The sequence below is a fragment of the Chiloscyllium punctatum genome, chromosome 24 (assembly GCF_047496795.1).
Source record: "Chiloscyllium punctatum isolate Juve2018m chromosome 24, sChiPun1.3, whole genome shotgun sequence".
Lineage (NCBI taxonomy): Eukaryota > Metazoa > Chordata > Chondrichthyes > Orectolobiformes > Hemiscylliidae > Chiloscyllium > Chiloscyllium punctatum.
The window spans coordinates 56848605-56862821 of record NC_092762.1 but is presented as its reverse complement, the minus strand read 5'-3'; the positions used below and the strand labels follow the sequence as shown (position 1 = coordinate 56862821).

The 14217-nt window shown below is 37.2% G+C and overlaps 1 protein-coding gene across 1 annotated transcript in view; it reads left to right on the top strand.

The window, feature by feature from the left end:
- Positions 1-13106, top strand: part of mydgf (myeloid-derived growth factor) — a 38834-nt gene extending 25728 nt beyond the window's left edge. Inside the window, exons 5-6 of the mRNA XM_072593868.1 lie at positions 10470-10542; positions 12068-13106. Of these exons, the coding sequence (XP_072449969.1) occupies positions 10470-10542; positions 12068-12147 (153 nt within the window). The 3' untranslated portion in view covers positions 12148-13106. The remainder of the gene's footprint in view (positions 1-10469; positions 10543-12067) is intronic.
- Positions 13107-14217: the final 1111 nt, after the last annotated feature.

Below are 14217 nucleotides of genomic sequence, written 5' to 3'. Positions count from 1 at the left end.
GTTAACTGTTTCTGGCTCCACAGATGCTGCCAGACCCTGCTGAATTTCTCTAGCATTCTGTTTGTTTGAGATATGCAAACTTAAAGCTAACAAAGTTTGAAAGACTTTCAGCAGTAGTAGAGTTGAGGGAGGGCTGTAGTTAAATGTCACAATAATGAAAATAATCTGCCATAATGTTGGCATTGTTGCTACCTTGGTACTAAAAGCTTTTTTCATGCCTTATTTACCTCCACTGAAACTTTCAGCATATTATGAATTTGAAACCCTGCATAAAGTTTTTATCTTTCTGTCAAGTGTATGCTCCCATTCCATCTTTCATTCTGAAGTTGGATTATCTCTTGTTTCTCTGGATTAATTTGCATCTGGGATCCATCAGTACATCTACTTTCCTATCTGACCATTTAACTTTTGTTCTTCCATACTAAAAACAAAACGTAGACTCAACAGGAATTCCAGGGATGCATCAACCAAAGTTAACTAATTCCTGTTTGGGAAACAACTTTCTATTCCTAACATCACAGTTCCCCCTTTAGAGCACATCTGAAATTTTGTGTGGATATCTGAGATGCCTTAGAAACTGCCTTCTGAAAATCTACTTATGTTGCATCTAATATTTGCTTTATCCAATTAATTTCTGCAAAATTTCATTAAATTTGTCAAGGCACAACTTACCTTTAAAAATTCATGTTAACTGTCTTTTGTTAATTCAGACATTTGTGATATAATTATAAACTTATCAAAAATTATGGTTTCCAAATATTTTCTGACAATTGATGTAAGATTATCCGTCTATAGTTTATGATTTCTGATTTCCAGTATCCACAATTCTTTTGGTTTTTTTGTATAGCTAGTTTATCCTCTTTGTTACATTGGCTACTGTCCAGTCTCACGGCACAATTAAGGAGAATTAGAAAATTGTGGTCACAACTTCTGCATCTTTTTAATCTTATTTCAACAGCAGAGGGTGCAGTTATCTTTCTATACCTATGTCTTTTCAATAGTTTTCCCATATATTTGCTCTAGAAGCTTCCTGATCTCTATAGCTACTCGTACCAAGCTGACTAACTGAAATATGTAAGCTTAGTTTGTTATGTTAATAAGCTTTTGAATAGCTCTTACACTCATAAGGAACTAAATCTGCCATTTTGCTCCTTTGCTGTGTTTACATTTTGAAAATTGCATAGGTTAGTTGGCACTTCAAAATTTGGGCTTTCTGTTTTGATCTTCATGAATCAGCAATGTGAACTGTCATCTCGTGAAGATTAAGCATAATATCAATGCAAGCAATGTAAGAGATCCATCTAGTTGTATAACTAGCTTGTCATTTCCTAGCCTGTCATTTCATAAAAGGATTTAGTGTAATTGCTCCTAACATAGATGTTAAAGCAGATTTTTTAGTTTCATTAATAATACAATAGTTATTCATTTTGTATATTTCATGCTTATTTAAGGCATCTGGATGGATACATGAATAGTAAGGGTTTAGAGGGATATGGAACTAGATTAGTTTAGGGTATCTGGTTGGCATGGATGAATTGGACTAAAGGGTCTGTTTCTGTGCTGTATAACGCTGACTCTTTGAACTTAGTGTTATGTGCAGTAACCTTTATAGCACAGTGCGTCTACCTACACCAGATGGATTGAAGCAATTCAAGAAGTCAGCTCACTTTCAAGGCTATTTGGGGGTGGATACCAAATATTGGCACAAGCCATAAAAGATATTTTTCTTCAAAAATTATGACTTTAGAGATGGCGTCAATCTAAATTCTTCGAAGTTAGCCTTAACATAATTATTTAAATTTCTTTTTGACCACTATCCCATGACCACAGTTACCAAGATGATGGTAGAGTATCAGGGTGATTGGTGGATTCTTGAGCCTGGCGCACATCCGCTCCTTACTGCTTGCTTTTTTTTTTCTTTTTGATTCTGCTCTTTTTCTTTATTTTTCTTTGGGGCCTTTATGGTGGATTAATTGGCAGCATCAGCACCGCTGTAGAATGGAAACATCCTCTTGGTGGTCGGAGGCAGCAGCGGTGGATGTGGCTTCTCCTAGCAATTGGACGCAGCAGCTACAATGTCCTCCTGGTGTTTGAGGCTGCCACTAGCAGTGGCAGTGGCAGCAAAGCCCCTTCAGCAGCGGCCTTGTGAAGATGGGGTGGCAAGGTAACACTGGGCTTCTTGGCGAGGCAAAGGGGCAGCAGCAGACTGCTGGTTGCAGTGGACCCACAGTGTGGATTCCTTGCATCATTGTGGCAGGTAGCAGAGTCAAGGATTCCTGGTTGCAGTTGCTGTAGCCCCAGAGCTGGCGACTTGCGGTTATCGGTGCGGATTGGCAGTGGAGCCAGCGACTTGCGGTTTTCGGTGCGGATTGGCAGTAGAGCCAATGATTTCTGATTGCATGGTACGTGCAGATTTAGACAGGACCTGACAAGGGCGAGAGACCCCGGTGGTACCTGAAGAATGGTGATTCCAACATTGGTTGGTCTGGTGCAGAAGCAGGTGGAGGTGCAAATGTCATTGGTGAGCTGGCTCAGGACTTGTGGAGGTGCCAGAACAAAGAGAGATTCTATTTCAGTTCTATCTTTTTATTCTTTTTTTTAATTTTTATTCTTAAACTATTCAAAATGGTGACACTTGAAGCTTCTCATTGTATTTTACTGTATTATTCATTGTAAACTACAAGTGACAAATCATTCAATGTGATACACTTCCAGAATAAGAATTGAAGCAGTGTGTTCTTGAGTGCCTTCAATAAATCCAAAGTATGGCGCAGTGTGTAGCTGTTCAAATCAAGAGGTAGCATTTCACTAGTTTGGTTTTGTAACCACAGTGTTGAAACTCACAATGAGGTAATCATTGCCAAATCTAATTGGGTTTTGGGGGCATAACTAGGTGTATTTGCAAAATGTATCTGGGGCAAGTGATTTTACGTTTTGGATTGGGATCTGTAGTAAGTCCCTTATAAGTATTTGAAACAAATGATGAAATTTTCACAGGGAATTGAGAACCTAGAGATTTGAGCAGGACAAACAACTCCTGATATTAAATGACAAGCATGTTTGAAACTTCAGGCAACATGATAAAATGAGTTAAAGTTACCAGCAAGCTTTGTGAATGTGCAGTCTGTAGAATGTACTTTTAAGGTTAAGGGTGAGCTACTGAAACTGGTGAACTGAATTCTGACTGCAGAAATGGAGGTGCTCAATATTAGATTTAAAAAATGGGAGATACATAAATTAAGAAGATTGAATATGCTTGGACCAAGAAGTCTAATGTGTCAGGATGACTTGGACATGGGAATAAAAATAAAAATTAGTTGTTAACTGCACTAGCTGGTATTAATAAATACATTTGTAAGATTGTTTTAGGAGAGATATGTTGCCCGATACACTGGTTGAGAAGAATAAGTTACTAGAAGTATTTTACATCAGTGTTTACTGTGGAGAAGGATATGAAAGTTGTAGAACACGGGGAAATAAATAGTGACATCTTGAAAAATGCCCATATTACAGGGGAGGAGGTGCTGAATGGCTTAAAGTGCATAAAGGTGGATTAATCCCCAGGACCTGACCAGGTGTACCCTCGAGCTCTATGGGAAGTTAAGGAAGTGATTGCTGGGCTCTTTGCTGAGATGTTTGTATCATTGATAGCCACAAGTGAAGTGCCGGAGACTGGAGGTTAGCTGACATGATTAACAATAGACCAGTGGGCCTGACGTTGGGGTGGGCAAGTTATTGGAGGAAATGCTGAGGGACAGGTTTTACACGTATTTGGAAAGGCAAGGACTGTTTAGGGATAGTCAACATGGCTTTGTGTGTGGGAAATTAGTTGTTTTTTAAAAAGAAGTTATGAAGAGGATTGATGAGGGCAAAGCAGTAACGTAATCTATATGGACTTAAGTAAGGCATTTGACAAGGTTCCTCATGGTAGACTGGTTAGCAAGGTTAAATCTCATGGAATATAGCGAGAATTAGCCATTTGGATAGAGGATTGGCTTGAAAATAGAAGACAGAGGGTGATTGTGGAGGGTTCCTTTTCAGACTGAAGGCCTATGACCATGGTATGCTACAGGGATTTAGCACTGGGTCCACTACTTTTCGTCATTTACATAAATGATTTGGATGTGAACACAGGAAGTATGGGTAGTAAGTTTGCAGATGACATCAAAATTGGAGGTGTAGTGACAGCAACGAAGGTTACCTCCAAGTATAATGGGATCTGATCTGATCAGGTGGTCAAATGGGCTGAGGAGTGACAGTTAGAGTTTAATTTAGATAAATGTGAGGTGCTGCATTTTGGAAAGGCAACTAGGGCAGGACTTGTACACTTAATGTTAAGGTCCTAGAGAGTGTTGCTGAACAAAGAGACCTTGGAGTGCAGGTTCATAGTTCCTTGAAAATTGAGTTGCAGGTAGATAGGATAATGAAGACAGCGTTTGGTATGCTTTCCTTTATTGTTAGTGCATTGAGTATAGGTGTTGGGAGGTCATGTTGCAGCTGTACAGGTCATTGTTTAGGCCACTTTTGGGATACTGCAAGCAATTCTGCTCTCCCTGCTATAGGAAGGATGTTGTGAAACTTGAAAGAGTTCAGAAAAGAATTACAAGGATGTTGCCAGAGTTGGAGGATTTAGAGATGCTGAATAGGCTGGAGCTATTTTCCTTGGAGTGTCGGAGGCTGAGGTTTATAAAATCTTGGGGGCCATGGATAGGGTAAATAGACAATGTCTTTTTCCTGGGGTGGGGGAATCCAAAACTAGAGGTCATAGGTTTAGGGTGAGAGGGGAAAGATACAAAAGAGACCTAAGGGGCAACTTCTTCACACAGACAGTGGTGTGTGTATGGAATGAGCTGCCAGAAGAAGTGGTGGAGGCTGGTACAATTACAGCATTTAAATTGCATCTGGATGGGTATATGAATAGAAAGAGTTTAGAGGGAGATGGGCCAAATGTTGGCAAATAAGACTGGATTTATTTAGGATATCTGGGCAGCATGAATGAGTTGGACCAAAGCAACTATTTCCATGCTGTACATCTCTATGACTATGACTGTATCAACATGACTCATGAAAGAAGTTGTAGTTGGGATTTACACAGTCAGCTGAGAATACTGATTTCTAAGCTGGAACAGGAGTAAGCATCCATGACCTTTTTGGGAAAGATGGTGGAGCGGTGATTTATTTGTACATCTTTCAATCTTATGGGTGACCTCACCTGACCATCACTCAGTTTGTAATTATGCCCCTTACCTTTCAGTGGCTTGCTATTTTAATACATCGTCTTGTTATTGTGCTCAGATTTCTGTCCTGAGTCTGCTGCAGTATTCCTCTGAAGCCTAATTCAACGTGGAGGAACAGCTTATTATATTTCATTTAGCCTTCTGAACTCATCATTTGAGTTCAACAACTTCAGACTATGAAGTATGTTTGTCTCCTCCCCATTCCAGTGTTTGGTTTTGCTTTGTGTAGCTGTCCAGAATTCTGCTATAAACACCTACCAGTATCACCAGATTTCTGGATCTTTCTTAGTCTACCATTATTCTCTTTGCCTTTTGTTCTGTGGAAACCATGATCTCTAATCTCACTCTATCTTTAATTTCTTACTGACTTCCCCTCTTTCAACTTGTTCCTCCCCACATTTTCCTACAGTATAAAATCCATCACTGTTTTACATCCTCAGTTCTGAAGACATTCATATTGAAATTTTAACTCTGACCACAGATGCTGGCAGATCTGCTGAATTTTTCTTGTACTTTGTATTTTTATTTCAGATTTCTAGCATCAGTAGTTTGTTCCTGTTAGCTGGGTAAGAACCAATTATGAGCCAATTTTGTTTAAGTAGGGGAAAGTGTAAAACACATTCTTTTTGATAAAGCAGTGCCTGATTGCAGTTAACATAGTATCCCTTTAGATTTTAAGGTTGATGAGGTGAATTGCTATTTCGTTAGATTGTCACTAATCGTGCTTAGTGTATTTCTACCATTATATGTAACAAAAGACAGTCTCGGACCAATCTGCTTTCATATTGTGTTAATATGGTTTTTGTTTGCTCTGAAGTCATCACAGGTTTACCACGCTAACGTATTTGCCAGCAGTTAAAAAGATATGCTGTTCTAATACATAATTCAGTCTTGGAAGGAAAAAGAAAATTACAGAGATGTGCTTTTTTGCCATTTAAATCAATGCAGCAAAATCTTGCACACTTGTCCTATATGTCTCTCAAACTTTAGCAACTGTTGTAGCTACTTCACTCTTAAAATATTGGTTATATTAGGAGAAAAAAGTTTAGGTTGTAAAATATTAGGCCATGGTACTTATGTTAACATCTCTTAAGTTAGGATAACCTATTAACAGGATCGCACAATCTTATCAACAGTGAAACCTCCTAAATCATTCATTATTGCTATTAGTATGCTCAGTAAACTATTATAGCATGTGTCAGTGCATCCTTGTGTCTTGAGAGTAAATGTTGAAATCCGTTCCCTCAGCCCTATGATTTGAATCAAAGTTTTAACAGAAGGGGTTAAAATGTAATAATTACTGTTACATTTTTACAGTTTGATTTTCTCAAACTGGGCAGCTGAATATGTCAAGTAGTATCAGTGTTGTATATTCAATTATAAAGGATGAAATTTCACCAGAATTGGAAGAATTACATTTGCATTTTTCAATGAGATGTTAATAACATTATCAAAAATGTTTGTATGTTTTACTATAATATGGTTTGTGATATTGCTAGAGAGGTAGTTCTTATCATTCAAGTCATGAAGCAGATGTCATTTACATGGTTCATTTGCTATGTGAAATGGTGGCATGAAGGACAGCTCAAACACAGAAGACATTGGGAGGGAATTCTACAGCAATTGAACAGTAAGCCATCCAAAATATAGTTAAAAGTCTGGAAATTTTGACACTCTGCTTTAACTCTTTTTTTTTGTGAGCTAGCTAAAGATGTTCCTCTGTTCGCAAACCATCAAAAATTGTCCAACTGGATTGATGTTGTAGAAAGCAAATAATGTTTTCTAGATGCTGTTTTTCCACCAGGTTTCCTTACCTGTGTTGAAATCAAAATACATTTTATTACTACTACTTAATGATTTCTTATTCAAACCTGTTTTTAAAATCTCAAAACTGGAATTCCTTGCTATCACTTTTCTGTTTCATGCAGCTGGATGAGAAATTAAATAATTGTATTTTTATACACTGCTGTTTGTATCGGCCAAATGCGAATCTTAAATATGAATTAGAATTAACTTTGTCAAATGTACTCATGAGTACAGTGAAAAATCTGTAAGTCCCCTCCTTCGGCGCCATCTTGGGTACCAAGGTGCAGATTCTTATGTACAAATTCTTAAGGAAACAAATGAGAGAAGTAAACAAATATAAAGTCCATAAATAAATCATAAAAATAGAGAAATAAGTTCAGAAAACAGTCCTTCCAACCCAGATTATGCCAGGCTTCACTTTAAGGCTAGAATGTTGGAAGTGGAGTCCACACTGAGTCTGAGAGTCCACGTTGGCTTTCATCTTGGACATCACCGATGCCGCCCGAGGACGGAAGGTGAAAAGAAAGAGAGAGAAAAAGAAAGGGAGTGGATGAGCTATGGATCAGAAGTCTTACTCTGCTGCCATGTGATGTTCATTTGGCACTTCACTTTCCCTCAATATCAGAAATGTTGCTTCTCAGCACAGTTTCCAGTTATAAGATTTCATGTCTTGTTCTGGTTTCACCATGCTTCTCTCAGCTTTTCTTTCATTTTAAGTTCCTTGGTCCATATTAATGGTGAAAATGTATGTAAACTTGTAATGTTGTAATTTGCTTCTCCTAGTTGTGGCGATATTCTGATCCCTTAGTTTTGCATCTTTTGACACTCTCTATACTGAAATGAAACTATTCTAATCCATCGAGTTTGATCATCTTTTGACGATATTTCTGTTCAGTAATATTGACAAGCACACTGCACCTGATCTTGACTGGCTCTGTTCCATGCTCTTGGGAGATTAACTAATAGCAACTAAATGAATGTGATACTTAACAAACATTTTTGCGAATCAAAGATTATTTAGTGAGGTCTATGGATAGAATTCAGGTCTGAAAGCATATTCCTTATGTTGCCACTCACAAGTGGAGCACAAGATGGAGGCAGCACTCACGTCCATAAGTTCTTGGATGAAGGGCATGAACAAGAATGTAGATCTGGCAGACCTTGCAGAAATACAGGAGACTTGGTAACATGTGAATCTTTTGTTTCAGATGTTAAACTCAATGTTTTAATGAGGTTTGATTTGCCTTTAGGATTAGGAAGCATGCAGTAAAGCTTCTTTAGAGAACAGACCATTAGTTGAGTTGACTCTAAAATATTTTTCAAAATAATTTTCTCTGGTCTGGAACAGATCTAAATTTATTTTATATATATCAGTATGGATTGGATAATCTAAATTTGTTGTGGTTGTGACTATATTAGGCCCCTATAAACCAGAAGTAAAAAATGACACCATACCCCATTCTTTGTTTCATTGCATAAACCTGCTAGTTTGATCAGTTGTAGAGCTATAGTAATTATTTCAGTAATCAACGCCTCAGAACAATTCCTCAGTGAGATGATTTTTCAATTTAGGTAAAGATGTCACTTGTCCACTATTACACAGTACCTAAATCGTGGTAACAGCATTTTAAAAGGTAATGCCACTTGAGTTGTTTGACTTTCCAATTTTATGTTGGTTTTCTTTTTCTTCCTGATGTGATAATTTATGGTCCGTGTATCTCACTAGCATTCAGTGCCGTAATCATGGATCTCATTTAAGTATTTAACAAAGCTGCCATTCATAGCCAGTTATGATCTATAATGTGTTCTGCTATTTCTGGATATCAAGTTAATAAAGCTTGTTCTGTTTTCCTATGATAGAAAATTCCAAAGGTCCTTGAAAAGGTTGCATTTATGTAGTTGCTAAGCAAGTTGTGGACATGAGATAACTGTTCATTTGTAAAATGATCCATGCTGGTTACTTCAGGATTATTTCAATTTAATACTTGGAAATCTACTAGTTTTTATGCAGAAATATTTTCAAACCTTTTATTTTATAGAAAATATATTATGCAAGATTTATGGATGTGAAACTAAAGCCTAAACCAAAAGCAATTTTAGATTAATAGGTATGCAAGTTAAACAGGGGTATTATTACAATACCATTAATCCAGAGACCCAGATAATGTTCTGAGGACCTGGCAGATGGTGGAAATTGAATTTTGTTTAAAAAAAAGGTGGAATTAAGAATCTAATCATAAAATCCCTACAGTATGGAAGTAGGCCATTCAGCCCACAGTGACCCTCCAAAGAGCACCCATCCAGACCCACCTTCCACCCTGTCCCTGTAATCCGACATTCCCCGTAGCTAATCCACCTAATTGACATATCCCTGGACACTTCGGGCAATTCAGCATGGCCAGTCCATCTAACCTGCACATCTTTGGACTGTGGGAGGAAACTGGAGTATTCAGAGGAAACCCACATAGACATGAGAATGTGCAAACATCACACAGACACTTGCCCGAGGGTGGAATTGAAGTCTTTGTCCGTTGTTGGGAAAAAAAACAGCTGTTTCATTTAATGTCCTATTGAAAAGGAAATCTGTCCGCCTTATCTGGTCTGGCATTCATGTGAATCTGGTCTGGCATACATATGCAGAGCAACATGGTTGACTCTTGACAGTTAAGGATGGACACTAAATGCTGGCTTAGTTAGTGACACCCACAATAAATGAATGAATAAGAAGAAATCATAATCTTGGCTTTAAAGGTTTCTGTCCTATCCTTACTTTAAAAATAAGGTAAGAATTAGATGATGAAATGCAATGTACTTAGTGTGCATGTCCTCTTTCATCAACTGAGTATTTCTCTCCCTTGATGCTGAGTTTCTTGAGCTTTGATAGTTAGATTGAATATATTTTCTTCCCAAATGCAAACAGGTAACCACTGACCACAAAATCTTTTTTACCCCATCATCATGGATTTTAACCACCCTTTAAAATGGAGTAGATAATAGTTGTGGTTTCAGGATGTTGAAAGTAACAATTAGTGACTTTCTTTAGTCAATGGATTTCACTTTAACTCCTTTTAAAAAGGAGAACACGTTTATATAAAACATTTGGAACTCAATCTCAAGTCACATTCTGTAACAATGTGACAATGCTGCCAATTTCTCCCTGCATTTCCTAGACACAGTAACTTCATGCAAGCTTTTCACAAGCACAAAAACACTAATGTTTAGGCTATTGTCAGATTACAAATGTCATATTAGATTATATTATAAGTAAATCCTTAAAATAAACCTTAATTTTTATCAATGAGAAAATAGCTTTCCATAGCCATGCATTTGACGTTTAATGGAGGAAATTACTTTTGAGTTCCAGTTCTTAGACGGCACAAATAGTCTGATTTACTAATGTTCCACTTTATAATCTCTTCCTTCTAGTCTCAAGCAGCAGTAGAAGGTCGTAATGAAGTTCCCCTGAAAGAAAGTGAATATATTGTTGGTGAAAATACTGGTAAGTACAATATATACTGGTAAGTACAATATATGGAACATGATAAACCATCTCTATCCTTTCTGGTGGACTGTGAACACTTTTTGCCTTGCTTCAATTCTCCGAATCATTTATTCCGGACAATACAAACAGCAATAAGGTGAAATTGAAGGCAGAGGAAACCGTATGCAATACTTTTGAGTTCTGAAGTTACTTCAGTAAAAAGATATATCTTTCTAACGTTAGTGAACTCACTGCTCAGCTAAATTTTCGTGGTTGCAACAAGATTCCAATATAATCCCCCCAAGCTAATAGCCCCCTATTCTTTATCGAGATATGTTGTCCAATTTTAATTCCATTTTCTGTTCCAAAAGTAATTGAATTCATGATTTGCAATCTTCAGGTGCAGTGGGACCTACTGTGTTTTTGGGAAGAATTGACAGCATTGAGCAATATTCTATAATGCAATTATTAACTTTAGGTTTTGGATGTTGGGCTTTCTCCAACTGGACATCTTCCATTTTACTCAAATATGTTCCATTGATTGATTTGAAATTTATCATGAGAAAGGACAGCTTAGATTCCACACTGGAGAATTGGCACTGTGGGACTATTGAATTTCCATCTTAACCTTTCAGCACAGGCAGTCCCTGGCTTATGAATGGGTTCCATTCTTGAGTACATTTGTAAGTCTGTTCGTATGCAAGTCAAAATACAATATAAAACATTTATAAGTATGATAAAACATTTACATTCTGATCTTTTCAAATTCTAAAAATTTACAACTCTGATGGAAGAAATTTATTCTTAGCTCTACCTTAAATTGCAAATAATTTATTTTGAAAGAACTCCCTTACTCAAACTCCTCCATAAGATAAAACATCCTCTCCGTATCTACCATATATTTCGAAAGATTTTTAAAAATATCCCTTTAAGATTCTGTGTATTCCCCTCACAACTTTTTTTCCTATCTGTTAGTGTATCATCAGAAAATTTGGTTACTGTACACTTGGCCCCTTAATCCAAGCCACTATTTGGTTCCTGTGCTGCTACACTACTTATTGTTTCCCATCCTGTAAATGACCTAATTATCTGATTCTGTTTTCTTGGTCACTCCATGATAATACATTGCCCCCAATGCCATCAGCACTTATCTTGCAAAGTAAGCTTTTATCTGACACCTTATTGAATGCTTTGTGGAAATGCAAGCACAGAGCTACTGATTCCTCTTTATTTCTCTTGCTTGTTAAATCTTCAAAGAACTAATACATTTGTTGAATATGATTTCCCTCCACAAAATTTAAACTTAGCTTAATTGATCTTTGACTTTTTAAATCCCTATTATTGCCTTAATATTATCTTCCAGCATTTTTCCCAATCTCAGATGTTAGGCTAACTGGCCTATTGTTTACTGCCTTCTGCCTACCTCCTTTCATGAAGAGGTGATATATTTGCAATAGAGATCTGAACTTGACAATAATGAGACAGTCTAACCTGCAGGGAGTCAGTTAATAGTTTCTGATTGAGCATCTCTTCTTTATTACAGTGACCCAAAAAGATGGATCATTCAGATCAGAGTTGTCTAAGCTCCTAATCATTGCTCGCATAGGCCATGATGAACTATGATTCGGAAGACTGACTTTGTAATGGTTGAAAAAATTTGGAAATGTTTTGGAATAATTCTATTCTGAGCTGTGTAGGTCAGCTAATGGGAATACTGTACTTTGGCATCTCCCTATATCCTTCCTTTTCAGCCCCCTTTTTCCTTTTGGAGCAGCAGGACAGTTTAGATATCTGATTCAAGGAGTTTAAAGCAATTTAGTTTGACATCATAGATGAGTTTTTGGGCAGGGGCTAGACTGACATTCTTGTTGTACCCACCTCCCCCACAGACCTAAAGCTGGGGGTCTTGGTTAATAAGATGCCTTATAGTATCTTACCTAGAAAGAGGTAAAGTGTCTGTGGATGGTTGCACCCAGAAAACTGCCAGTATTCTGGTGACTTAGTCAACTAATTCAAACTGTTATAATTACCATATATTAATACATCTGATACAGGATTTAATCAAATTTGTAAATTATTCATTTAAAAAGTATACCTGCTTTCCACCTTTTGTGTAAATTAATTGATGTATTTGATCAGTCAACATACACTGGGTGCTCTGTGACCCTAATGCAGAACTACTACTCTTTGAAATGCCAAATGAAAATGAAACTTACCTCTTAATTGTCAGAATGAACATAGACTTACGTAATGCAAAAATAAAAATATTTGTATGTAAAGGTTTTCAACAAATTGTTTTGTTAAATATGTTATAGAGTTCATCTCCGTAGTTCTTTAGAATATGCTGTGATGCAAACAAATTTTCATGCTCTATCTGGTTTCCTCCATAATCAAAGATAGTGAACAGATTATAATTTTGGGACCACGTATGCCTTCATGTACTGCGATTAATTGCAAGTACTGTGATATTAACGTGATGTGTGATCTACAGATTTTTGTTCTACTTTGCTCATGATCCATTGTTTTTCTTTTATATGTCAGAGCTCTGTTACAAAGGGAAATAAATTACTGATGTCAACTCATTTTGTATCTTTCTTCGTGAATGTTTGAATTTTACTTTAATTCGATAACATATCTCTGCAATAGTGACTGCAGCATACGGTTTGAGATGAAGGTTTTAAAACAAAGTCTGAAACCCAGTTTAAAAAGCTGATTCTAAAGGAGATGAAAATTGAATAAGGTAAGTGAACTAGAAACATTTGCAGGAAAAAAAAAGGATATTTGGCAAATTTTCAACTGGGGATTAAGTCCATGAGAAATATGTTCCATGAATAGACAAAGACAAACTAGTCAGTAATGACACACCATGGACAAGTAAAAAGGACAAATTTGGAACTTTGTCGAGATACATAAATATATACGGTAAGAGATAAAGTAGAATATATATTCCATACACTTACCACCCTCTGTGTGAAAAACATGCCCCTTAGGTCCCTTTTATATCTTCCCTCTCTCACCCTAAACCTATGTCCTCTAATTCTGGACTCCCCCCACCCCAGGGAAAAGACTTTGTCTATTTATCCTATCCATGCCCCTCACTATTTTATAAACCTCTATAAGTTGCTGATCTTTGAGGGGACCTATTCTCTCCCTAGTTACTCTTTTGTCCTTAATGTATTTGTGAAAACCCTTTGGATTCTCCTTAACTCATTTGCCAAACCTACCTCATGCTCCATTTTTGCCCTCCTGATTTCCCTCTTTAAGTGTACTCCTTCTGACTTTATACTCTGCTCAGGATTCATTCCATCTGTCTCGTCTACACCTGACATATGCTTCCTTCTTTTTCTTAACCAAACCCTCAATTTCTTTAGTCATCCAGCATTCCCTAAACCTACCAGCCTTTCCTTTCATCCTAACAGGAATATACTGTGTCTGGACTCTCGTAATTTCACTTCTGAAGGCCTCCCACATTCCAGCTGTCCCTTTACCTGTGAACATCTGCCCCCAATCAGCTTTTGAAAGTTCTTGCCAATACCATCAAAATTAGCCTTCCTCCAGTTTAGAACTTCATCTTTTGAATCTGGCCTATCCTTTTCCATCATTATTTTAAAATGAAAAGAATTATGGTCACTGGCCTCAAAATGCACCCTCACTGACACCTCAGTCACCAGCCCTGCCTTATTTCACAAGAGT